This window comes from Penicillium mononematosum, assembly GCF_028829835.1.
Source record: "Penicillium mononematosum strain IBT 11891 chromosome Unknown utg000003l:1.0-8172316.0:1.0-8177699.0, whole genome shotgun sequence".
NCBI classification, from domain to species: Eukaryota; Fungi; Ascomycota; class Eurotiomycetes; order Eurotiales; family Aspergillaceae; genus Penicillium; species Penicillium mononematosum.
Window position 1 is genome coordinate 5,345,534 of NW_026643273.1, and position 25,545 is coordinate 5,371,078.

Sequence of the window (25,545 nt, forward strand, 5' to 3'; positions counted from 1 at the left end):
GTTTTTATTTTGATTATATCACAGGCCTCAAAAGTTCAGCTGCAATCCAAAAGAAAGGGAGGCTGAGCACCGCCTGATATAGCGGGTAAAAACGGATAAATCGAATGAACCTGAGTCAGATAGCTCAGTCACGAGTTGAAAAAGAAAAGAAAGAATATAAGGTCAAGTGGTGGGGTGCTCGATGACGTCGGCCCGATCATCTACCCGACCAGCTTAGCTAACATTTATCAGATGCCCTTGGACGTCATATTACAAGGTCCAGTAACTAGAAACTTCTACATATGTATGCTACATGATATGAAAATAATCTGCACTCTCACGCTTTTGTCCTGACTCCAAAAGAGACAATGTATAGAGCTCGAGTATGGAGGGACGAATATACTTGAAAATATGTAAAGGAAATATATCATTAAACTAAGATCAAGACAGCAAACCGCCCAGTCTTTCAATGTATTCAAGAACGCCAGTCATGTTCCAGAGCCAAGCCCAGACAGAAACCCGAGGCAAGAGCCCCACAGTCCACGGTAGTCCACGAATGCCTTAAAACACCCAACTAGATCGCCCGAACGGGGGTATATGGATATATATGCAACGTAATAATCACGATGTAGAGTTAAGAAAGGAAAAGAAAGTCAAAATGAAAGGGGAAAAAAAGGAAAGAAAAGAAGGGGAAAAAAAGGAAAAAAAAAGATCGAACCAGCGAAGAAAAGAATGATAAAAGAAAAAGCACATTAAAATCAGAAACCCAATCATGCAATGGAGTCAAACTCCTCACGCTCACGAAGCCGGTTCCGAGCAAGAGTATCGCCACCGCTGGCCGACAGCTGCATCCAGTGCAGCGCCAGACACATACTCTGCGGGTCCGATTTAGAGTCTTTGTCTCGTCGATACATCATCTCCGCCTTGAAGGTATCCCGCGGGAGGGTCAGAGGGAGAGTCACGCGTGGAAGAAGCTCTGGGTGAGTCAGATAAAGGATGGCAAGTTCGCGCTGTGCGACCGGGTTGCCCTCTTTAGCAGTGATGATCCACATTCCCGCTGCATCTTGGATAGCATGACCGGGGCGGGATTGGAAGTCCGAGGCGAAGGGGGATGGCGACGGGAGAGTTCCTGGAAGACGATTCGGTCGGCGATCTCGACCATGCTGTGGCAGATCTCTTCTTTGAGGCTTAATGCGGCCAGACCGAATTGAAGGAATGCTGTCCCGCGATCCGTCTTGTTTAGCTGATCTCCTGGGACAAACGCGGAGATAAACTGCAAGTCCCTGAAAAGGGTCTTTGGCTTCACATCTAGAATCAGATCACGCAAGGTTGCTACGATTTGTGCTTCCGACGGAGTGGAGTAGTCAGATCGTCGGGAGCCACATGTGACTGACTCGGGAGGAGAGGAAGGTAGCATTGGGTCCATCTGGGGTAGGTTGTTGGGGCGCACCTCCGAGAAACTGTGGCGATTGGCCCGATGGAGTTGAGGACTGCTCCGCATCCTGTCACCTTCTCCCGGGGAAGAACTGAGAGTTGTAGGGGAATTGGCATCTTGTGGCGAAATGAGGGATGCAACCACCAATGAACGCAAGTCCCGCAACGCGTTAAGCTTTACAAAGGGGTTTCCATGGCGTGAAAACACTTCGATCAGCCGGTGGAAGACTGTCTTGTATGAGAATGGCGACTGCTCTTCCGGTTCCAAGACTGCTTGCGGTAGCTGTGACGAGGCCTCCACATGAGGAGCTTTGTGTTGGGAGACACGCAGGTTGCCCAGAGACCTGCTCCGGCGACCTTTCAATGAACCACGTTGCTGACCAAGATGCTTGGAGCGCTCTTCATAATCGGCGTAGAATTTCTGGACAGCGGCTCGTCGGCGCATTTCCACCTGAATGCGTTTCTGGTCCAGCGCATTGGTGAACCAAGCGTCAGTTTCACTACCGCAACTCCATACCGGAGAGCCCAAATCGCTCAGAAGCAGACTAGTCAGTGTCTGTCTCAAGCCATCCATGAACGCCGTCTTCCCTTGAGTTTTGCGTTCAACACGACGGGGCTGACGAGCTGCCGTCTCACTGAACATAGATGGTGGTCGTGAGTAGACACTCGACGCGCTTGTGGCATACGTAGGGTGCCGCTGGGGTGCGGACCAGAATGTACTGTAGGTATCACCGGTAGATGTCGAAGCAGCGCGACCAGGTGAACCTCCAAGAGAAGACATGTCAATTGAAGGAAAGTCACGCTGCGGCCTCGATTTATCGGACATTATACTTTGGATAGAGGGCTTGCGACCTAATGACGGTGTATCTTGATAAAGACGAGACATAGGATCAGGCATTGGCATATTGGCACCATAGAAGTGAGAAGCAGAATTTGTGTCCTCGCTTGTTGTCGTTGAAGGTCGAGGAGTGATAGGCATGGACATTCCTGGGAATGTGCGAGATCCGTAACCCTCGAACCTTGAGCGTTCCCCCTGGAAAAGCTCACTTGCCCATAACACCGGTGTCTCGGCCATCGTTTCACCCACTAGTTTATTGATGCTCATCCGGACTTCGTAACAGAACCGATGGATTCTTTCTTCTCCCTTGCAGAAATTGTCGATTCCGTTGTGCGACAACCATTTCTGGGTCAGCTCGACTTGCTCGTCAGACAGCTTATTCGGCCCACCCTGGCTACTGGGTGCCTTCATCATGTTCATAACTTGCACTTCAGGCTTCTGGAACAAGGAGCCACCCAAAGACCTTGCTCCGTAACGGGACCGCTGTTCTTCGGGGAACTGACTGAAAAGTCGGGCCGAGTAGATCATCGTTTTCAAAGCCATAGCCACGTGTTTAGCTTCCTCATATCTGATGGAGTTTTTGACGTCGTTCATGTACCACATCTTGTCTCGGATCTTGCAAAAGGTAGCCGTCAGGTCCTTGACTTGAGTTTGGAGTCGGCGGAAACTGTGATCGAGAGACACAAAGTCACTCTCGCAACGCTCAATGACAGCTCGCGATTGGATCAGTGAACGACTATAGTTCTCATGCATCGGGCCCAATATCCATGAATCGTCCGTGTTCCTCGATGAGCTAGTCGTCCCTCGTTGCCCGAGCTGCTGTGACGCGTTCCACCAGTAGTGCGCACCGACAAAATCGGAGTCATGATGGCAGCAGAACATCGCTTCGTTGAACCGCTGCTTCAATGACATGGCGACTGGTTGCGCAGCATTTTGTGAAAGGAACCCATAGTCGCCCGCGTCTTGAATGCGGTTCTCGTTGACAAGTCGAACAATAGCTGTCTGCAACGCTTCATGATTTTCCTCCAGTCCTAGCGTCGTGGAGTGCGAATCATCGTCACTTTCAATTATCGGGACTTTGGACGTTTCATATCTGCTATCAGGAAGGAGGCTCCAAGTTAAGCCATGGCCGTCTGCTGCAACTGAGAAGATGGTCCAATGCTCGTTTGAAGGGTGCTCTAAGCTCAACCGCTCATTGGGATGGTCTAAGTCAGTTAGCTCGAATCGAATGCGAGCGGCCTTTTCAGACAGGCTATTTTCCGGCGCTAAAATAGAATGAGTCTCCACTGAGAATATGGAGCCATTATGTGACATAGGTTTTGGACTTGTGTCGTGCTTGAAACGAGCGAATCCAGAATCCGTAAGTGAGTCTGGCCGGAGGTTGACAGATGGTGGCGAACTGGACGGCCAAGAATGAACTCCTGCAGAGGCTGGTGAGGAATGCAAAGAAGAGGGGGTATGTTGGAAGAGAGTGTCTAGGAGTGTGAGAACATCCAAAGCAGACATCATCAGGAAAGTTGAAGACTTTCGTCGATGAGGAAGTCGTGCCTGTAATGAGGGAATAGAAGGGTCACCCGATACCTCCGGCAGCATCGTGTCATGGAACCGAGAGAGCATGCTTTCGACACGGCCCTTGATTATCGGACGAGGGATTGAGAAATGATGCCTTGAAAAGATCAGCAACAGTGTCAAAATCTGCACAGAGTTCAACCTAGGATGACGTACATTGAACGCAAAACAGCAAAGACTTGAGCGTAGGCACGGTGTCCAACCTGGTTCAACAATTTCTCGCGAGCATCTTTTCTGATATGGAAGTCTAGGAGAAGACCGTGGGTCTATCACAGCAATAGCAGATTGGGGTCAGCTTCGCAAGTTCACCAAGGGCCAGAGGCTCATATACCTCAGGATACGTCAATGCGCGATAGAGGAACTTTGAAAAGAACCACTGGAGGAATAAAAACTCCAAGAAACGGCTGCGGGTCTCGGGATTATCCAGCTTCCGCAAAACGGCCTTTGCAAACTGTAGCACAGCGTGAGGAAAGCCGCCGTCCGGGTCATCAAGTACACGGAACAAATCATCAACGGCAGCAGCAAAGAATTCCTCCGCAACATCCGTTCGCAGGGGGTCCAGGGAATCCATGGCAAAATCCAGGCCGGGTGGTGTGGCTATAGGCTCTAGGAGAAAAGCACCGGTTTGTAAAATGTCCATTAGGTAGAGTTCAAATTTGGGGCGGGCTTTCCAAGTGCTGCCGGTGGTCCAGGAAGAAAGAATCTGGCCGATAAGAGGATAGTATCTACTACTTCCGTTGGAGATTAGTTGAGCGCAGACAGACGACCACACTTCCATACGCAAGCGGGCTTCAGGCGTCTCTGGATCCAATGGAGCGGCAAAAACGTTAAAAAGAAGTATAGATAGTGGGTCAGTCCTCTCAAAGGCATATGCGTGGTCCTTGAATGCAGCGGACTGAGTCTGGCTCCTGTTTAAGAAAGTCTGGGCCCGAGCCCGGGAGGTAGAAGGGAACGCAGGATCATTGGTATCCAAAGCCGTGGCGGGAGAGGTAAAAGCAGCCAATTGGGACGAAGACAGGCTTTGTAACCGGTCAACCAAAAACTGGGGATCAGAGCGGACCAGCCGCAAAATCTCCAAAAAGTCCGTCCGGGACTGGGGGCTCAGCTGATGAAGGAAATCCGGGAAACGGCCAATGTCAGTTCCCAAGGATGGCTCCCCGTCCACGGAGTCAGTCTGGCCATCGCTGGGAGCAGGTGAAGAGCATGATTCCTGGAGGTCTTGTAGTGTATGGTAGAGAGCAACAAAACTGGCCTTGTCATCATGGCGGAGAGCTTCAACGAGACCTCGCTGTGCAGTCAGCCCGACACGAACCATACGCGCAGAGACACCAATGGACACCTTGGTGGCACGCAGGCGTTTCTCCAGTCGCTTCCTTTGGGCCTGCTTGCGCTGGTTCTGATGATAACGAGTGGCAAAATCCTCGAATGAAACTTGGGGCGCATCTTCCACTGGTACAGGTATTATGGAAGGCGTCGGCCCGTTGTGTCCAGTGGAAAGAGCGGCCTCTACCATGGGACTGGCACGGCCCGAGCCCAACTCACCTGGCCCCACGTTCGAAGATTCAAGTGCGCGCATGGCTGGCGATTCCGGAGGTGAAGGAGGCAAAGGCACAGATGCGGGATCTTGCGCCCCATGCGACGAGTCAGACAAGTCACATGGTGTATTAACCTTGGGGAAAGCAGGTATTTGCTCGGCTGGGAGCTGGTCAGATTGGGCTGCAATCGTATGGGGAATATAAACGATAGGAGCACCCCTCTTTTCTCATCCCCATAGAAGGGAGAAAACGCGCAAAAATGAATATTATGACGTACTGGTTGTAGAATGCAAAGAGGACGAAGAATGATCCTCTTGGTGTTCTACCATCTTGCGATTAGCGACAGACAGTCGCAAACCCCCCCCTAGCCGACGAATCCCTATCGCATTCTGAAACGAAAACTAAGTTCTTAGAGTGACGATGCACTCGATCGGCTGAACAGTTGGCTTCCAGGATGAATGTGTGGGAAGAAAAAAGGCGGGGGAAGAGAAGGGAAATAGGAAAAGGTTAAGGAGGGGAGATTTAAAAGAGTCCAAGTAAATGAAACCCGGAGTATAAAACAAATATAAAAAGGATTAGAATAGCAAGACTCGAAACGGACAGTTGCAGACTACAAAAGTGCCAAAAGCCAAGTAGAAAAGACTTGTCAGAAATATGGCTAATAGCGAAAAGGACCAGGTACCGAGTACAACGAAGACGATGCGTTGGCAGTGCAGGAATGAGGTGTCCATGCGCCCCTCATGCGCCCCTCAGATTTTATAGACGTGTTCTCTCTCTTACGTATTTATATGTTATAGAGCATTTTTATACTAATTTTACATATATGTACAACATAATATATATGGATCTGACATATTAAATCGCCACTTTGGTCTAAAATCCAAATATCGAGTTGTCAGCGTTGTCAGTGGCAATATGCTCATATGCAAGGATGTTATGGCTATACATCGTCCTACGACACACGCGCACAACCGGCATTTATTTCATGCAGCTAACCCGGGATACCCCGACTTTTAAATAAAAGAAGGATAAAAAAAAAGCAAATATGCTTGATCACAATTATGTGAATCATTCATGATGGCATTACAAATGCTTAGACACCCAAACTCCGTTCATAGATACTCGTGTAGGGAAATTCCATCATGGTATCACCGGCAAACCCATTTCTTGTCAACTTCTTTTTGTCCGACACGAGCAGCAACCTGGTCAAGGGTGGCTTTGAGTGTATCCTTGGACACCTTGGGGAATCTAGATATATCCGGATTAGCATATATGTTCTAACAGAAGACACCGTGGGAACCAACCGTTTCTTCAAGATTTCGACCAACCCAATCTTACTGAGATCACTGCCTTCAACTGCTTCCTTGAAATCAGCAAGTTGATCTGGCGGGAATGGCCGTTTCGCTTTCGATGTGGGAGGTAAAGCACTGCCCGTCGCCGGTGCTCCAGGGACTGCAGGAACAAGGAAGCCGTCTATGGCTGTCACGGGTCGCGCTTTCGCAGGTACTTGATCCACGGGCTTGGGCTTAGGTTTCTCCCAGTATGCAGTCGAGAACGGGTCGATGGGGAACTTGACCGCATCAGATATAGTCTCCATCCGATAGGCCTCCATTTCAGGGTCGACTCCATTGCCAGCCCACTTGATTCCGGTAGAGACAGGCTCTAAATCACCAACAATAAGACGACGTTTGCCCCCGGCAAGGACATCATCCTCGTCATCCAGGAAACCTTCAAGATCATCTTCGCCCTCATCACTGCCTTCATCTTCTTCTTCAGAGTCCAGCTCTTCACCTTCCTCGGGTTCCTCCCATTCTGCCTCGGAATCATAATCATAATCGGTATCCGGCAGCCCTCGGTGATAGGGATTCCGCGCAAGTCTTCTCATGGATAATTCGGACACATGGCGGGTATAAGTTCCCTGATAGGGAGGGCGGATGTCCTCGCCAAACTTGAGAGATTTCATCGGGACCTTGCGTAGAAGCTCTTGTGGTTTTAGAGTCGGTATTGCGCTTTGGTTTTGAGTAGATTGGGTTGAATCGTCAGATATTTGTAGTTGCAGCAGTATGTCCTTGATTGAGATTGGTTGACGCCCACGACGGAAGGGGATTATCTGGAAGACTTCTGACGGACGGAATGGATGCGTCTGGAATGTAGTTTCGTTGCGTAGGCATGTATCGATGGTTTCTCGTACATGCTTGAGCGCATCGGAGTCACGCTCGAACCGATGGGGAGGTGCTACGCTTGTATGAGACTGCAAAAAAAATGCGGGAAACTCTCGCTCATATTCTGACTGCACGCCATGAGTTTCGCAAGAGGACTCGCCGGTGGTAGATGCCTTCTTCGGCGAGGGAGCGCTGATAGTCTGTCCTGCTGACGAGGAAGCCGAAGGTACAGGTGGTTTCGCGAAGAAGGAGTTTAATTTCATTTGGGACTGTTCGGTTAGTATATGGACATCTTCCTGTTAGGACGATTGTGGATGCCACTTACACGAATTTTCTTCTCCTTCTCCTCGTCCTTTTTACGCTTCTCTTCTTCCCTGGCAGCCTTTTCGTCTTCCTTGGCTTTCTTCTTTTCATCGCGCTGCTTCCGCTCCTCCTCACGTTGGGCTTCTTTCTTACGTCTTTCTTCTTCCCTGTGCCGTTTCTCTTCATCACGTTCAGCGTCGCGCTTCTTTTTCTCCTCTGCCTTGATGCGTCTCTCTTCTTCTCTCTTGGCTTTCTCCTCTTCTTTCTTCGCCTTCTCTTCCTCCCTTTTCGCTTTCTCCTCGGCCTTCTGGCGCTCTTTGGCTTCCTTTTCTTTTTGCTTGGAATCTGTGCCAGCAGAGACTACCTTGCGCTTCTTAGGGGCCGGGGCATCGGGATCAGGATTAGAAGTGGCATTGGTGCCTGGAGATGTTGATCCCCCGTCATCAGCTTCATTTTGCTTGCGCGGTGTCCTTCTCATCACGATCTCAACCGAGGGGGAGGTGGAAAACTATTTTTGGTTTCAACTGGTGGGGAGGTAGTGTCGTCAGGTTGGGAGGGGAGAGACGGATCGCAATTTTCTTGGTCTTCGCCGGCAAACTCAGTCAATGGTCGCTTCCCGTTTGGTGAGGGTAGGTGGGCATCATCAATCTCGTGAATTGAGCGTTTTCGGGGACCCGATGAAGGTGATGCGGGCAAGGACGGAGCTGACTGCATCGGCGATAGAGATGTGCTGGGCACCATTGACCCAGAAAGATTGTAAAGAGCTGATCAAGAACCCGAAGTCTGAGGAGTGAATGTGGGCGAGGGAAGGGGCGATGGGGACAGGCTGTCGTGTGATAGATCGCAACTTCACTTCATAGGTGGTTTAGGTCGTGAAAACTAAGGGAAAGCACGACTTGGAGAGAGAAACGATAGAAGTCACTCTAATTGGACGATTTGTCTTCAATCACGGAGTATTGACCTCGTTGTTTAATGCGTGTACGGAGTAGAGTGGTAACAGTTGGGCCAACACTGGGACGCGTTAATCGTTTCGCGCTCGCGACCGATAAGCACGTGTGTGCTTATGTAATCACTATATGACCCCGGGCGCCCCGGGCCTCCAGCCGGCAGGGTTGGAGGTGCCCAAGGGACATTCCTGGACGTGGGGTCTTGAGTACTAGTATGGCATCATTTTGACTCCCAGGATCAATATGGTATGAGCGTACTTTGATATTTACTCAAGTACTTTTGTTACTGTCATAATTCAATTACCTAGCACTATATGAAACAGCAATGAAGCTGCAAAGAAACCCATGGACTACTCCACGGAAGCTATTCTAAATGCGAGATGAATTGAGATAATCTTTGGGTTGAAATTAGGTACAACCTCTAAATTAAGACAAGCTAGGCCATATAACCAACGCCAGGATGGCCCCGTATGCAGCCGCAGAAGGACGAACGCAACAGACGAACGCAACACAGAGAGCCAGTCTATATAGACCAGCAATGCCATCGAGGATATACAGCAAGAAAGAAGGATGCCTGGAGAAAAGCAGGGATGTGGCGCTTTAAATAAAAAGGAGTAAATCAGACAGCAAACGTGCAAAGATATAGACAAAGCAAAAGGACGCATTGGTCTAAACCATCAAGATTTGCCGAATGGGGCCAGGTGTGGAGTTGCAACGAGATAGGTATTATGTGCAATTGACGAGGCGTTAAGAGAAATCACGTAGAAATCATGAAAGATAGAAGGTGGCGGGATATGAGGATGAAGATGAAGGATAACAAGAGTTGATAGACCCTGCATGAGAACAAGGGCCTCAGTCGCTGTCTGAATCGGGATTTGCGACGAAAAGTCGCACATTGGTCATGGTAGTAGTTCGCTCGTCTACACTGCCGCGTCGTCGCAACTCGGCTGCCCTTTGGGCTTTCTCGGCAGCTGTAGTGGCGGCATTCGGAGCCTGCATGTCACCAACAAAGTCGTCTTGCTCTTGCTCGCTGCTGTGTGTTGTCGCGGCATCATCTTTGTGGAGTGATGGCAGTCCACTCTTTTTCTCTTCATGTATCTCCGCGGGTGTATTTTCCGACACTTCTGGGAGATCAGTCTTCTCATTCGGGGGTGTGCTGTTACTGCCCATCGTTCCTGTGGCCTCGAATATCCACTTGGGTAACGGTGGGTACTTCCCAGAGAGCTGCGACCGCTGCCGGTCCGTCTGTGAATAGCACCACCATCACTGCTGAGAGTGTCATCATCCCCATCGCCGACTTCGTTCGCACTGAGTCGCACGGGGACCTTGGCGCCCACTAGGTTTGAGGGCGAGAACTCCATAGCTCCCTTAGGACCGTGCTTGATCTTGCCACTAGCCAAGGTTCCTGCCCGGCCAGACCCTGCGCCATGAACTTCAAGGTATGCTCTCTTCTTGTCCCGTAGGGCTTGTTCTCGCATTCTAGCGTCTTCAGGTTGTGCCCGGTCACACCATACGGTAGCTTTCTGCCGCCGCATGAGGGCCACATATCCAAGCTGAGAGTTGGCAGAGCGGGACGAAGCAGTTCGCCGGATGTCAGAGACACCTTGCCCCGCATGTACTGTAGGGTGGTGGCCGGTACTCGAGGTCGAGGTAGTGGTGCTAGACATGCGTCGAGAGGGTTGATGAGGAAGCGTCATTTGGGGAACAGGAGGTGGAGGAGGAGCGCCGTAGTAGTGCTGAGAGCCACCTGAGTAGGGCAGCACGCTGGAGGATGTCGTCCGAGTCCGGCTGTGCGTGGTCTGTGGGCTCGCTAGATGGGGCGCAAGTTGGGGTCGTGGAGAATCGTAGGACTGATATCCACCATACCCGTGCTGGGCACCAGAGAGGGGCTTCCGGGCAGGAGGCCCTTGATGGAGGGGCATTCGAAAGTCTGTCATGCTGGGCGGACTGGTACACCAGCCTTAAAATCCCAACGTGCGGAAGTTATAGGAGAGTACTGTTTGCTCGCGTGCTGAGTGTTATTTTGGGATATGGGATCCTGGTCCGCGTTGGTGACCTGGAAGGCGGCGTTTCCGATGCGCGCGGCTGACGGATAGGGAAATAATGCGGCCTCAGCGCCCACTGCAGTATGCAGCCGCCACAGTCCCTTTTGCGAGGTCTCAAGCGGAAGGCTCAGAGTGGATGCCTTAAATATGCAGCGACACCACTGTGTTGTAGACGTGCAATGGGCTGATCCTCGGGGTGATCCTCGGGGTAATTTTGAGGCGAGGGTGACGATGTAGGAGCGCACACACGAAGTCCCGCAACTCAATCGGTCGGCGATCCGGTGACCGTAGTGCAAGCGTGAGGTTACAAAAAAGGACACAACAGTCCTGCCCAATAAATGTCGAATGTAGAGGAATGGTCGGGATGGGCAGGTCTTAAGGGGAGGGCAGATCGGGGGAACTTGAGGACTTTGACCGGCCGTTCCTTGGTAGAGCAAGGTGATTGGACAATACGGAACACCGCGGAGGAAGTACTTTCCCACATAATTTGGCAGGTGGAGTACTTTGCTCAGCCACACCTGAGGCTGGGTGAAACTTACGGTATAGGGGTTACATTTCAAGGTTCAGATCACACTGGCAATGTTTCAAATTGTTGTCTCTCTCCAGCTCTCCATGTCAAAATGTCATCATTATTTATTTCTCATAGGTATTTCCTGTGGATCGATGCTACATTGACATGCCAGCCCTACGAAGTCGCCTCCCGCTGAGCACGTGAATGCTTGCAAGCGACATCATATTAACGAAATCCTTGGTTATTGTCAATGAGGATAACGGCTTTGGTACGGAAATGTTAAATAGGATGGCACAAATCGTGGATCTACAGACCAGCCGACGTATACCACACAGCAGGGGGCTACAGCCATCAAATGGCTCCACCATCCAGCCGCCCGTAACCACAACGCACTACGCTATGGACAATGCCAGTCCACAGTGCCCACGTCTTATCCCATGCTTCGGTGTCTGAGCCAGGTAGATCGTTGTCTCCATTACTCCGTACATGCGCGCCATTTCTCACGGAGTATAGCTTTCGGGTTAGGCGAGGACTCGGAAATCATAGCATGGCAGCTAGCGTCGGAGACCGCAAGCGGCTTCAAGTTGGTGGTAATCTGTTGCTACTCGTGCGGCGAGAAGTGCATAATATTGGTCCAAAGTGGTCCAACTAGACGCCTAGTGGCAATTACTTTCATGCTTTCTCACTTCCACGCCTACCTCGTTGGATTTACTAACCTATGAAGATGGACCTGGCTCGACTCCTGCACATGCCATCCCCGGTAGAGACAATGGGATTCTGGCCAGCGTTCTAGAACACCTAGTATCTGCGACCAGACCTGGCCCTCGATGGTGAGGGAATATCGAAGTTCAAGACCTCTTTGATAGGCAGAAAGACCATCTGAGTGGGGACAGCCGCGTGTGTCATATTGCTCAAATGCTTACCTGGGCATTTAATTGCATGTAAGCCACGTACCGCTGAATATAAGGACAATTGGCTTTTATTATGTGATGTGCTAGCTTCCATATGCATGTTTCCAAGTCTCTATAGTTCAAGTATGTATCACCATATAATACGGACCGAGACCGATGATAGCGGGTTGATCGATGGCCCTGGGGGCTTCATTGACCTGTGCGCCATGCGGGGTATACCTCGTATACCTCGTATACGAATGAAGACAGTGGAAGCGAATTTCTATCATATACATGGAATGTAGTAATACTCCCATCCACAGTACATATGTATGTACTCATTGGTTCCAATTCTTCTAGAGTTGTATCGATAGAATGACCCTTCGAAGAAAGGGCGTAAGCATAAAGCGTTTCTATAACCCCTTCGGTTAAATACGGCGCAAATCCGCCCTTGAAAGCGCTACGTCAACATATTCTAGTAATTCTTGTAAAACAGCTCATGCCTCAGATCAATACGGTAAATTTCAACAAAACGGAAACTGCGCCACACAAGTGGGCTGTATTAGCTCATTGGTGGAGCTCAGGAAAGCTGCCGTGGGAAAAAATCATAGTCGTGACGTCAAGGTGTTTCAGCGTACCCAAGTTTGTACAAAGAGACAAAGGAAAAAGTGCCTGTGCCTGATGATACATTGACATTCAGAAAGAGGCACAACCTTCAGAAGCCGAAGACGGAAATTGTCCCAGTGGGGATAATAAACAAGTTGCGAGGCACTAGTATGAACTATTTTTTTAGACAAGTCTAACATTTGCATATCACTTGTAGTCCGAGACTTGCGGTATTAGAGGGTATGTCCAGCACATATCTTTGCTTTCCAAAGGTTTTATTTGCGGATGTGTGTATAATAAGGCTCCATAATCTCTCCGTAATCTCACATCTAGCCCTATGATCCTTATATGTCTTTCAGCGCCACTCTCCCCAAGTATCAGGCCCCCGCCGCTCCACCCACGCTAGTCTACTTTGGTCTTGGGTATAAAATTGTACAATTATGCAGTCCTCGCGAACAATAGCGCACTTATGCCTGATTCGTCGTAGAGAAAGTATGCACCGCTGTGTTATGCTAATAGTAATCTACGAGGGACCGTTAGGAATAAAGAATTGAGTTGGCATATATCATTAGCATAACTCCCAGGTCAATTCTATCGCAAAGATAATGTATGTGGTGAAGATAGAAGCCAGATTCAGAGCGACGTGCGAGAAAACAGGGGTGTAAGGTTATAGAGAGAATCACACAAATCGCTAGCAAGGAAGATTTCTTCATTGCCTTAACTGTGTTGGCTGCTTTTCTTCAGATGATGAGGCGTTCCCATCATCCGTGGCCTTGCCCCAGGCCTCTTCAAAGGCCGGGTCCGCCAAAGCCTCAGGCCCAGGCTCATTGAAGGCTGATTCCTCGGGCATGGCACTAGGAACAACACCGCGTGATTGTGGTTCGATGATCTCCTCCTCCTCCTCCTTTAAGTCAGCGTCAACTTCCTTCTCAACTATCACCTGGGAGAAAGACGATGAAGCAGCTTCAGTATCGACCAGATCCGTCTCCCTAGTCGGCACCGCTTTGTTATTGGCACCAAGAAGCTCGAGGTCAAAGTTCGAACTATAGACCACGGCAGAGAAGGCTTCAAGTTCACGCACGTTCTGGTCCATGGCGACCAGATATTCATTTGGTGGATGGGCGCCATTACCGATCACGTGTGCCTGTCGAGTCATGACAGCCAGGAGGTTGGCAAGCTTTGTCTTGCGCTCGGAGTTGGCAGCCAAGGGCACAACAGTGGCAACTGAATCGAAGGATTGCAAGTGAGCCTCCGGGGCGGAGGTGGGCGCCTTGAAGGCGTCAGCGGCGCATCTTTGGTCAATGAGGGTTGAGAATCCCTCGTTGTTAAGAAGTGTGAGCACGAGGGAGAAAGAGGGAGAGTCGATCAAATCCGCTGTCTCATCTAGGAGGTGTCGAAGCTTCGATGCTGTCTGGGAAGAGGAAGGGTCAGCTACGCCTTCCACGCCCGACTCCTGTAAGACGTGTTCCTCTTCCTCCGCAGGGGGGAGCAGGCATGAAAGCCATTTTTGAGATCGTCGCTCGTCCTCGGTGCTGCCTTCCACCTTCTTTCGGATTTGCAAGGTCAGCTCAGAGAGCTTGGCCAAACTGATATCCTCACGCGGATTCAAAGGTCCAAATACTTCCTCTACGGCGGCTTGCACTCTTCCCATCAGGTCCTTCCACCCGCGGTGAAGCAGCCACCAACTGAAGGCGAGGTAACGTCGGTTGGTCTCGAAGTCATCGCCCAATGTTTGAGTGAGTTCATCATCGTGGTCTTCAAGTCTGATTGTCGAGGCATTGGCAGGTGGTGTAGCAAGTGAGATCACGCTGGACAGATAGTTCCGACGGCCGAGCAGGTTGAGTTGAATATGTGTGAAGATAGTGAGCAAGGAGAGAGTGTAGATCATAGTAAAAGACCGAGTGACCGCTAGAAAACGTTAGCCTCTCCTCTGACACAGACACTGTCAAAATAAACACTCACAGGTAATCTTCACCTCATTCCACAGCTGCGTCTTGTTCCGTTTGGGCCGAGGTTGTCCGTCCGAGTTCACAGAAGAGTCGCCGACCTGGCTTGCGTGCACATATCCCTCGCTCTGGAAACTGGAGAGGCTTCTTCGATCATCGTCCGGCAGACTCGGGATACCGAGCTCAGATCTGACCCAGGCGCCTCCCCTGCATTGAGCCGAGCCAACCTCTCCGCTCGCTTCTGCTGAAGCTCCTTGGTCAACTCCTCAACCGGGAGGGCATCGATGATATTCTCGGCGGCAGTCGGCAACAAGGCGAGGACTGTATATGTGCAATCGGTTTGGTTTTGTTCGAATCGTCGGCGTAGGCTATTGCCATGTGTTAGTGATTCCGGTTCGGGGTATTCTGGGTAAGGGTTGCACGCGTTACAAGCTCGCGTGCTTGCTAGTGGAGAGATAGGAGTCATCAAAAAACAAGGGGAACTGACTTTTCGCGAGCAATCCGATCGCTGCTCATGCGCTCGCGTGCCTCGGAGATCTTGGACAGCACATATTGTCCGGCTAAGTAGCCAGCTCCTATCACCCCAGCCCCGATTGCAAGACCTTTGCGATTGCGCTGGAACCAGCGCCTCGTCGCACCGATCATATTTATGTTTGGTGCTTCTCTCCGAAGAAGTTAAAATGACAATCGATCTCAAATCATGATAGATCCAGGAGATGGATGGGTTCAGTAGATGGGGAAGAAAGGCTTCGGGCGCTGATCGCCAGTTTCAGGCCTCGGCTAGAGCCCGCCGTCATGCAATGTGAGTGAACCGAGCCTATAACCAAAGCACCATACAGGATTTAAGTACCTACAGCATACTACATGCTATTGACACCTGACTACAACATACATGTATTTTCCCATTCCCATAAGTCCTCCTGCAATTACCGTGTCCCACTAGAGCTTTCTCCCCCGGATTTGGCATGGTCATCCCGCAGCAACCCGCTAATCCCCTTCAGTCTTCTTTCCTGTTCTCTTCTCATTGCTCTTTATACTCTCCGCGTACTCCGTATATTCCGTACTTCTTATAAATGTTCTCTAATGTTCTCTTTCAAACTGGTTCCATCCCAGTTCGATGATAAGCGATAAGCTTCAGTCGGCTACGCCCGATACAGGCCCGCCCCCCTTGCCATATCAGCCAGCCTTGGGAGTCATCACTCCACCTTACATCCATCCAGCTCCATGCAACAACTTAATTACTGACTGCCCCCTCTATTCGGTATCTACGAACTACTTCCCCCCCTTTGCCAACAAGAACCGTCCGAGACTGCACCCAACCGACCTGGTTGTGAGCTGCGTCATGGCGGGGATGGAGCCCCGCAAAACCCCTCCGGAGTACTTCCTGGAGATCTTCGCCGATACCACCCATGTGCGAGATGTACTGAAGGGTTAGTGGTGAGCTGGAGACATTATAAGCATGTATTTCGTACTAATAATTCGTGCCAGGTGTCCTGAACCTCATCTTCTTCCACCGTTACTTCCCTTCTATCCGGCCGGTCACCTTTGACGTGCTCGACTTCACACTCCCCGCTATAAATGATGCAGATCTAGAGACGCTGATTGAATCGCGCGTATCGGCTCTGGTCCGGCAGCACCTGTCCTCCGCAGCGGGGCAGGATGGCCAAATTGTCGGTGGCGGCGGGGGTGTGCGAGGACGGATCGCAGTCGAGTTCTACGAGAAGAAACGGCGTCGCTCGGGCCACTGGTTTGGCGGACTGACAGGGAAAGGCGACGAAGAGGTGTGCTGGGAGATTTGGACACTTGATGTGACGATCGCGACACCGCGCACTGAGTCCGGTATGTACAATCTGCGGGTCCCTTTATCCAGAGCTAATTTGGTTACAGAACGAGCCAAGGTGCGCAAGGCAATGGGGAATATGTTGCAAAAGGCAGCTCTGAAAATCTTGAGCGTTGTCAACCGGGATAAAGACCATATCCCGCCCATCACCACTAGCGATTCCAACCCGTTCCCCTATCGGATTGTCGTTAACCCTCGCGCTGATGGCTGGGGAAATCGCATGGGGCTCTACTGAGCTATGCGGTTTGACTAAGGACTTGGACGGTACACCTCGGAATCGTCCAGTCTGGTACGTTCCCACTCCGATTATTGTTCAACCAACCGGACACGTTGCTTTTATTTCCTTCAGTAGAACATGGCATCGGGCGATCGATCCCGATACGATTTACGAGATTTTCACATATTATAAAAAGGGCTATTACTATAAGTCTAGGGAACCCTTGTGTGCTGTGCTTGGACTTGCAAGCGATGGCCGTACGGAGTTCAGGGCTTAGGTGTTTGTTTATTTCTCGGATTCCTGAGAGGGTTGGGCTGTTCCTTTTTGCATTGCGGCGTAAGTACATATGGTTCTCTTTTTTTAACTCAATTACGAAAATCGATACGAATATCCTGTCCCATCTGTTGAGCCCTAACGAGATAGCATAGAGCAGCAACGTGTGATATCGGCATGCAATGTCTCTTCAACCAGACCACCATGGTAATTGTCATGAAGTAGTGCCTTCCGTGGGAGCTGCGCCCTGCATAAAAGCCTGCAGGGTGTAAGCAAAATATATCTCTGGGCCAATAATATTTCATCTGATCCCAACACCCAATATTTAGCCGCAAATACAACTGCCCCTCCATGCAGTGTGCCACCAACCCGATGCAAACCCAAAGAGACATCACATTGCTCCAAGCAGAAGCCGACAATGACGACGAGAGTTATTTCCGACTCCTGATCAACGGGTCAGTCAGGTATATCACCATTGCCCAAGGGATCTGGAGCACAGATGATATGTGCTTCGGCCCATCTCTAGCCACGATTCTCCCCGATCTTCCTACAGGAAATTGGAACGATGGGCTAGTGGCCAAACACCCAGAAACCGGCAAGCCATACTTTGCACGCGCCGCTCGAACCTCGTTTCCTGGAGTCAAGAATACATGGCACAACACCTTTATTGATTACATGGATCTTGGGAGAGAGCAGGAGACTTCGAACGGGTGTTTACGAAGTCAAATGTCCCCAGTTTGAGGAACTTGTTGTCGTCAAGTTTGCTCGCTTTGATTGGGAAATTCGATACATGGAGGGCGAGACTGCTGCATACCGGTTGATTGAGGGCTATGACATTGGTCCCCGGTTCCTGGGACATCTCACTGAAGATGGTCGGGTCATTGGTTTCGTGATGGAGCGTATTGCCAATGCACGGCATGCTGGGCCTCAGGATCTTGATATTTGCCAGCAGACTCTCGCTCGGTTACATGCTTTGGGGATTAGGCATGGTGATGTGAATCGGTTCAACTTCCTGATTCGTGATGAGAAAGCCATTTTGTTTGATTTTGACACGGCCCGCAAGTGTGATGATCCTAAGTTGCTTGCTGAAGAGCTCCGCAACTTACAAGAAGGCTTGGAATCTTCGTCGGACAAGGGTGGTGGAGGGTATCTTTGCTAGCACTGGTTAGCGTTTGTTGTCGGTATACAGCGTACGATGCAGTTGGCTTTAGACTGTCTATTTCGGAAGGGATTCTTAGGAACTGGACATCAATATTAGTTGACTGTGTCGTTGCATTTTTCCTTGCTCATATCAAGTAAGCACAGCATGCTAAAACGATAGAGGCCAAGACGATTGTGACTGATAATCGTAATGAGAGGATGGAAACGGCGTCTTTACTGACTGCACATCTCAGGCCTACTAGCCCGTTTGTTGTTGACTTCTCTATTATTGAGCACGATGTTATTCAGTCTTCATTCTAGATGCGAATCCGGTCCGGGGATGGTGACCACGTTGTCATCCATGCTGAGGTGCGCGGCTTGTTCAAGTTTTACAGCAGCTCCTTCGAAAGCGAATAAGAGCTTGAACGATACACCTCGGGATCGTCAAATGGCTTGACCCAAGTCATGTGGCTTCTGTGGGGACGCAGCTCGATGGTGCATAGCGCAACCCCGAAGATACATGTAGATGACGTAGATCTCGAACATCTGAAAATAACTGCATCCACATTCGCAATGTACGAACTAAACAACTAGTCCCCTTGAGTATGACAAAATGGCAAGAACCAAATAAAACATTCTCATTCGGATATCCAACCCCGGACCCGCCGCAACATTTCTCGGGTCCTCTCTATTTCATGTTCCAGCTATTGCACTGCTCCTATTTAATCATGGCAACGAAGCTTTGAGCCAACTACTTCACTTCGTGCTTAGGGCCCCGCCTGGCACAGAGAATCGGATCCACGACCCGCGCGCAAGCAGGTTCCGCGGAGCTTATATTGTCGATGCGATTCTCAGTTGAGAGGTGAAACTACACCCTTTAGGTGGAGTGGGGCTTGCTCGCAGCCTCGGCCTGGGCGCGGAGGTTGGAGGAGGTACCGTTGGAGGAGAAGAAACGGCCAACCACGGGCTGGAGGAAGGAGTGGAAGACAACTTGGGCACCGCTGCGAAAGAAGTCAGCTACCGGTCTCAACTTGGTCATGAGATAGTAACATACCTGGTCTGGGGAAGAGCCATCCACATGATCAGGACGAACTTGAAGATGTAGTAGAAGGCTGCGATCAGTTAGCAAAATAGTAGGAAAATTGGCGTCTTGTGGGCACGTACGGAACCAGTAAGCAGCACTGATGGCGCTCTCAATGACAGTCAGGAAAGCGAAGACAACCCAGTACTATCAGGTCATATGTTAGAATTACTGATCGCATGCGAGCGGAAAAGATGTCACGTGGATGGTGTATGATAATCCCCAACTGGCGGTGATTTCATACATCCGCATGATTGCGACAACAAGCTAATAGAATCATATGAACATACCGTGAGCCACTATTAGTTAAGAAAGACAAAGTTAGCAATTTGTGCTTGGAAAGGAAAAAGTTTCCCAAAAAAATCTTACCTGAGTATCGTCGTGAGTGCTTGAGGTGAAAAGCGCCTGAAGGGAGTAGTAACCGGGGATCAGGAAACCGGCAAAGTTGACGAGGAACTCGCCAGCAATGTTAAAGAAGACAAGGAAGAAGTAGATTCCGACAAGGCCGAGGATGACATAGACCTTGGGGACATTGGTCTGACGCTCAAGGTTGGCAAGGACAGGGTACTTGGAGAGCTACAAAATGACGGATGTCAGCTCGAAATCATAGCAATAGATAGCACAGTGAAGTAACTATCAGATAATGGGATTGTAGTCGCTCCTGCTGTGGTGGCTGGCGCTGAGGAACACTGCAGGCACAAGGCGAGGGCTAGACCTGAGGCGCCAGCGAAACACACAACAATGGCTGGAAACGTACCTCCTTGTCAAGCTGAGAAATGGAGTGCTGGGCACGCTCCTGGAAAGAGGCCATTTTTGCTTATAAAGGGTATTTGTGGGAGAACAAGTCAAAGAGCTAATAGGATGACAATGGAGCGAGGGATGGTGAGAATGCAACCGGTCAAGCTGGCGGCAAGAAGACAGAGGCTAGCCTGTGTGTATCACGTGATGTGCATGACGTATCCGTCCCTGCCATGTGAAGCTGCATCTGGTAATTTCTTATTGGTTTGAGTATATGAGAGTATATCAGTAGTGTTATGTATCAGGAGATCTAGCCCAGAAGATCATGCAGATATGGTCGCTTACATCTTAAAAAAAAATACTGTCTACTGGAGTGTTAACTGAGGGGCTAAGGCAAACATATTGATGGCCTTAAAATGTAGCGAGGTTTAAGCTTCAGAAGTGCTAGGGTTAATGTACTAATGTATCGATGTATTAATGTATCTTGAAACAGATCTCAAATGGAACATATGAATCAAGTTGATTGTATCAGAAGCCAGTTTCCTCTCCACAAATCCCCCGAGATAGTCATACATCCCACACATGACGTACGCGGCTTTTCCCGAAATCATCGAGCGCCGTTTGCTCTATAGATAAATACATACATATGTACCCAGCCTGGTTGCCTCCCGTTTCGAATATTTTCTTCCCTTACATCATGAAACCGGGGAGAGTTCCAAGGTTCCTTTGTGGGCCTCCCCCTGCAGCAGTTGGTCTGTTCGAGCCTATATGATGCATCCTTCTCCTTCTCCCGAGGTCCCCGCCTATAAACATTGACCAATTATGGAACATGGCATTAATCCCACACTCTTTGTCTCGTACATGAGGTATCAATCTGAATTTAAAAAACTGATAGTTGCTGAGCCTCTTGAAACACAAATGACCTCGGGATTGTGCTTCACCCTCCACATGATAGTCACGTGACTCGTATTCACAGGGATGGCAATTGAAACCGGCAAAGAAAAGATTAAAAACCCCAGAAAAGACCAAAAAAAGATTCAAACATTGCCGAGAGGACAGAATACACTTACAGTTAGTGCCTGACCGCCAGAGACGATCTCGGCATATGATGTGATTGGGTCGAAGGGCTAAACAGAGAGAGGCAATTAGCCTAACACCCCGTTATCAGACTTTCTCCCCCTAAAACAAACCCCCCCATGCAGCAACGTCTAAATATCTACGCATTACTTTATTTGTGTTGATACTCCTCAGTGGACCCTCGAATCCTTCGAATCCCTCGAATCTCCATATCCCGTGCTCGAAAAGGCGGGCCATGTAACCGCACCCGCGTACCGCCCTTCTAAGCTCTTCCATCCCCGAGGGAGCTACACAATACAATTGAAAGCATTCAACGTGGTTTATGCGTCAATTTATCACAGCCAACTGTTCTACGATTTGAGATCGTCATCTACACCACCATGTGGGATCCACCTTTGGTCCTCGAGAGCTATTTCGATTTCCATTCCGCATCACTAAACTACATCGATACACACTTTTCTCAATGCGGCCACAGTGAGTCCATGGATACTCCTCGAATACCCCACGGAGACAATTCTAATTGTTTGTCTGCGCCCTGCTTAGACGCGAATACCATATTGTTGTTTTGGGTGCTGGTAGGAACATTTCCTCCTGAGATATTTCCATAGGTCACAGGCTGACCACAGGCATTCCCATGCGACGCGGTAATAGGAGGTGTTGGAAAAAGTTGCCTGACAGGTTTGTTCCACGTCTTCCCAGCTCTGCCCTGAGTTCCCAAGCTGATCAACAATTATCTTCCAGCCCAATTCGTGCAAAATGTTTGGATCGAAAGCTACGACCCCACGATCGAGGATTCATACCGGAAACAGATCGAGGTAGACGTAAGTTGTCTACAATGCGCTGGAAATTGCTCGGCCGTTAACCAATCTTGATAGGGTCGACAATGTATACTGGAGATGTGAGTAACTCGGTGGTTCGGATATGGCATGATGCTAAATTTTCGAAGTCTTGACACCGCAGGAACAGAACAATTCAGTAAGTCACCCCCAAATCAGCACATCTACCCGTGAGAGATCAAAGCTAACAATCCACAAGCGGCCATGAGGTAAATCTAGCCATCCACCCACCCACGATTGATTCCGCGGACCAACCAGGGAAAAGCACACCGTACTAACAGCACTCCCTCCAGAGAGCTCTACATGAAACAAGGTCAAGGGTTCCTCCTCGTCTTCTCCATCACTAGCATGTCCTCCCTAAACGAACTCTCCGAGCTCCGCGAACAAATCATCCGAATCAAAGACGACGAAAACGTCCCCATCGTGATCGTGGGCAACAAATCTGACTTGGAGGAAGACCGCGCCGTACCACGTGCTCGTGCCTTCGGTCTATCCCAGAAATGGGGTAACGCCCCATACTACGAGACCTCTGCCCGCCGCCGCGCAAACGTCAACGAAGTCTTCGTCGATCTGTGTCGCCAGATCATCCGCAAAGACTCCGAGGGCTCAAGGTCCAGCAGCGATCCCAACCGCAAGCGCGAGGGCCCGAACCGCCATGACCGCAAGAGAGACAATCGCCGGCCGAGACGCCGCGGGCCGTGTGTCATCCTTTGATTCAACAGTTCGAGGGACCCCTCTGTGACTGAGGGCCCTTGTCTTGTTTCATTTTCATGCGATACGACCCTCTGCGACATATGCCCCCACCCGACGCTGCTATGCATCTTGACATGTCATGTATGACTGATGTTCTTTCTATATGTTGCCGATATTTCTGTGCCTCTCCTATAGAACCATGCTTCGCTGCTACAGATTTGTATCTTTTCTTTTCTTTAGGCTGTGCACAATTGGTGTCATCCTCTTTTTCTTTTCATATTTGACATATTTGAGGTTTGGTTGATCTGGACTCTAAAAAGGTTACTTTCACGAGATGGATAAAAAAAGTGCTTTCTTTTCTTTTGGTCATGTTACGCTAGATCACTTGTTGGGCATGTGGTTGACCCCTTCGCCATCGAGACAGAAAGGCATTGAATTATAGTACAGGATATGATGTGCGATCCCGACCATTTCCATCTATGAGCTCATTGAGCCGGCCGTACAGTTCTAAGGGCCCACTAGACTAACGAACGATAGTCTGCAGAGGGCTGTAGGCTACATCATGTGATGCGAGGTGACTATTCACCGCATATTCCTATTTGACTATTCCAAATATCACATAAAGTCAATGACACGTGAACATATATCTTCCATCCTATGCTTTTTTCAAATGTATCCTACATGAAAGCTTGCATACCTCGATCCAACCCGTCGGCGCTCTACATCCGGAACACGCCAAACCTAGTTTGCACATCCGGCTCAGCCTTACCACTGAGCGCAGCTGCCAGACCCAACCCTAGCATTTTCCTCGTCTGAGATGGCGGGATGATACCATCATCCCACAAACGAGCCGAAGAAAATGTCGCTTCAGATTCACGGTCAATGCGATCTTTCAAAGCCGGATCAGCGGATCGTCCGACAGCCTCCATAACGGCAGAGAGTTGCTCAGAGCCCATGACACCGATCTTCGCATTAGGCCACATGAAGAGAAGACGAGGCGAGTAGGCACGACCACTAAAGCAATGCCAGTTAGAGGAGAACTAGAGACAGCCTAAGGAAGAAACTTACCACATCCCGTAGTTACCAGCACCAGCACTGGACCCAAATACAACAGTGAACTTGGGGACATCGGCGCATGCAACAGCAGTGACAAGCTTGGCACCGTTCTTCGCGATACCGCCCTTCTCGGCATCAGCGCCGACCATGAAGCCTGAGATATTCTGCAAGAAAACAAGAGGGATCCGCCGTTGGGCACAGAGCTCAATGAAGTGTGCTCCCTTGAGAGAGGACTCGGAGAACAAGATTCCATTGTTAGCAACGATACCGACGCGATGGCCGTGGATGCGGGCAAAGCCAGTTACCAGGGTCGAGCCATAGTCACGCTTAAACTCGGCGAATTCACTGCCATCGACAATCCGCGCGATGACCTCGTGTACAGGGATCTGGCGACGTAGATTCGTGCCAACGATCCCGTTTAGCTCATTAGGGTCGTACAGCGGTTCTTTCACGACAAGTGAGTCTCCATTACCGTTCTCCAGCTGGAGCGGAGTTGTCGTGGTAGGGTAGTTGAGATTCGCGACGGAGCGGCGAGCAAGGACAATAGCGTGTGCATCGTCGACAGCCAGGTAGTCCGTTACACCGGAGATGCTCGAATGCAGCTGGCCGCCACCCAGGTCCTCGGCAGAGACCTCCTCGCCCGTCGCGGCCTTGACGAGAGGCGGGCCTGCCAGGAAGATTGTACCCTGGTTCTCAACGATGATGGTCTCATCGCTCATAGCAGGCACGTATGCGCCACCCGCTGTGCAGGGACCCATAACAACAGAGAGTTGTGGGATACCGAGGGAGCTCATGCGGGCTTGGTTGAAGAAGATCCGGCCGAAGTGATCGCGGTCTGGGAACACATCTGCCTGGTGAGGCAGGTTTGCGCCACCGGAGTCAACCAAATAGATACAGGGCAGGCGGTTCTCTTGAGCAATCGCCTGTGCGCGGAGGTGCTTTTTCACTGTGATAGGGTAGTAGGTGCCACCCTTGACGGTGCTGTCGTTGGCGACGATCATGCAGTTGACACCCTCGACCATTCCAATGCCGGTAATAATACCACCTGCTGGAACGTCCTCGCCTTCGTAGACGCCGTGTCCTGCCAGTGCTGATAGCTCCAGGAAGGAGGTGCCTGGGTCGACTAGGCGGAAATCCGGTCTCTTGGGAGCATTTTACCGCGGGCGATGTGCTTCTCGCGCGCTTTGTCGTTTCCTCCGCGTGCAATTTTCGTGTGTAGGCTGTTCATCCGGTCTAGGAGCTCTTGCATTTGTTCGCTGTTTTCGCAGTACTCCTGTGAGGAGGTATCGACTGCTGTGGGAAGGACGGAGAGCGCTGACGCATGGTGAGGATGTGTATAACTTGCTACTGTTCTATAAGCTGGTCGCATAATATTTGTCGGCTGGCGGAATGAATTGAGACATTTGCGTGGACCAAGTCGTGAGCCCCAGCTCCGAAGGACGAGCGGGGACGGGGCACGCATTGCGGGGAAGATGGCGAACTGTAGCTGGTTCTGAAAACAGGATGGCAGAGGCTCAATTCAAAACAAAGAAGGATTCATAGGTGTGTGATGAGGTTCGCGAAGTATTTAAACTCATACGAGCAGTGGCAGGAGAGAAGCGAGGCACAAAGCTGGGGTTTCTCCAAATGCGGAGATGCGACGATTGCCGCATGTACCCGAGGGCCATCATCATCCCGCCGAGAATGCTAGAAAGGACCAAAAGACGTGGACAATTGTTGAGGCAGAGAGAGGATAGAATACACAGATCAATTAGTTTGTGGTTGTATTATTATACTGTCGGGCAGATGTCCAAAAGAACGTGAAGACTTGCATGTTCCAAGGTGGGAAA

General features: G+C 50.2%; 9 protein-coding genes across 9 annotated transcripts; 3 read left to right on the top strand and 6 right to left on the bottom strand.

Moving 5' to 3' along the window:
- Positions 1-749: 749 nt before the first annotated feature.
- N7519_007048 (uncharacterized protein) lies at positions 750-5,684 on the bottom strand (the record flags this gene model as incomplete). The annotated part of the gene is made up of 5 exons (XM_057293824.1): positions 750-1,042; positions 1,099-3,917; positions 3,977-4,086; positions 4,152-5,515; positions 5,633-5,684. 5 exons carry the CDS (start codon positions 5,682-5,684, stop codon positions 750-752), a joined length of 4,638 nt encoding a protein of 1,545 aa, XP_057148635.1.
- An 819-nt stretch (positions 5,685-6,503) lies between these two features.
- On the bottom strand, positions 6,504-8,561 carry N7519_007049 (putative chromatin assembly factor 1 subunit A; the record flags this gene model as incomplete). Its single annotated transcript, XM_057293825.1, is given in 4 exon segments — positions 6,504-6,603; positions 6,660-7,786; positions 7,843-8,328; positions 8,346-8,561. 4 exon segments carry the CDS (start codon positions 8,559-8,561, stop codon positions 6,504-6,506), a joined length of 1,929 nt encoding a protein of 642 aa, XP_057148636.1.
- Positions 8,562-9,619: 1,058 nt separating this feature from the next.
- N7519_007050 (uncharacterized protein) lies at positions 9,620-10,704 on the bottom strand (the record flags this gene model as incomplete). The annotated part of the gene is made up of 2 exons (XM_057293826.1): positions 9,620-9,942; positions 9,963-10,704. The coding sequence occupies 2 exons, from the start codon at positions 10,702-10,704 to the stop codon at positions 9,620-9,622; spliced, it is 1,065 nt and encodes a 354-aa protein (XP_057148637.1).
- A 2,824-nt stretch (positions 10,705-13,528) lies between these two features.
- N7519_007051 (peroxisomal biogenesis factor 3) lies at positions 13,529-15,410 on the bottom strand (the record flags this gene model as incomplete). The annotated part of the gene is made up of 4 exons (XM_057293827.1): positions 13,529-14,727; positions 14,782-14,933; positions 14,993-15,133; positions 15,253-15,410. 4 exons carry the CDS (start codon positions 15,408-15,410, stop codon positions 13,529-13,531), a joined length of 1,650 nt encoding a protein of 549 aa, XP_057148638.1.
- A 653-nt stretch (positions 15,411-16,063) lies between these two features.
- N7519_007052 (autophagy-related protein 101) lies at positions 16,064-16,859 on the top strand. The gene is made up of 3 exons (XM_057293828.1): positions 16,064-16,195; positions 16,254-16,604; positions 16,653-16,859. Exons 1-3 carry the CDS (start codon positions 16,108-16,110, stop codon positions 16,838-16,840), a joined length of 627 nt encoding a protein of 208 aa, XP_057148639.1. The 5' UTR covers positions 16,064-16,107; the 3' UTR covers positions 16,841-16,859.
- A 587-nt stretch (positions 16,860-17,446) lies between these two features.
- N7519_007053 (uncharacterized protein) lies at positions 17,447-18,254 on the top strand (the record flags this gene model as incomplete). Its single annotated transcript, XM_057293829.1, has 2 exons — positions 17,447-17,724; positions 17,792-18,254. 2 exons carry the CDS (start codon positions 17,447-17,449, stop codon positions 18,252-18,254), a joined length of 741 nt encoding a protein of 246 aa, XP_057148640.1.
- Positions 18,255-19,098: 844 nt separating this feature from the next.
- Positions 19,099-20,153, bottom strand: yop1 (putative membrane biogenesis protein (Yop1)). Its single transcript, XM_057293830.1, has 6 exons — positions 20,074-20,153; positions 19,686-19,892; positions 19,607-19,615; positions 19,400-19,463; positions 19,290-19,347; positions 19,099-19,236 (listed from the first exon to the last, which is right to left on the bottom strand). Exons 1-6 carry the CDS (start codon positions 20,125-20,127, stop codon positions 19,113-19,115), a joined length of 516 nt encoding a protein of 171 aa, XP_057148641.1. The 5' UTR covers positions 20,128-20,153; the 3' UTR covers positions 19,099-19,112.
- A 1,441-nt stretch (positions 20,154-21,594) lies between these two features.
- Positions 21,595-22,681, top strand: N7519_007055 (uncharacterized protein; the record flags this gene model as incomplete). The annotated part of the gene is made up of 8 exons (XM_057293831.1): positions 21,595-21,605; positions 21,675-21,706; positions 21,783-21,809; positions 21,873-21,952; positions 22,007-22,029; positions 22,078-22,106; positions 22,167-22,176; positions 22,261-22,681. The coding sequence occupies 8 exons, from the start codon at positions 21,595-21,597 to the stop codon at positions 22,679-22,681; spliced, it is 633 nt and encodes a 210-aa protein (XP_057148642.1).
- Positions 22,682-23,379: 698 nt separating this feature from the next.
- Positions 23,380-25,178, bottom strand: N7519_007056 (putative 3-methylcrotonyl-CoA carboxylase, beta subunit (MccB); the record flags this gene model as incomplete). Its single annotated transcript, XM_057293832.1, has 3 exons — positions 23,380-23,674; positions 23,729-24,839; positions 24,875-25,178. 3 exons carry the CDS (start codon positions 25,176-25,178, stop codon positions 23,380-23,382), a joined length of 1,710 nt encoding a protein of 569 aa, XP_057148643.1.
- Positions 25,179-25,545: the final 367 nt, after the last annotated feature.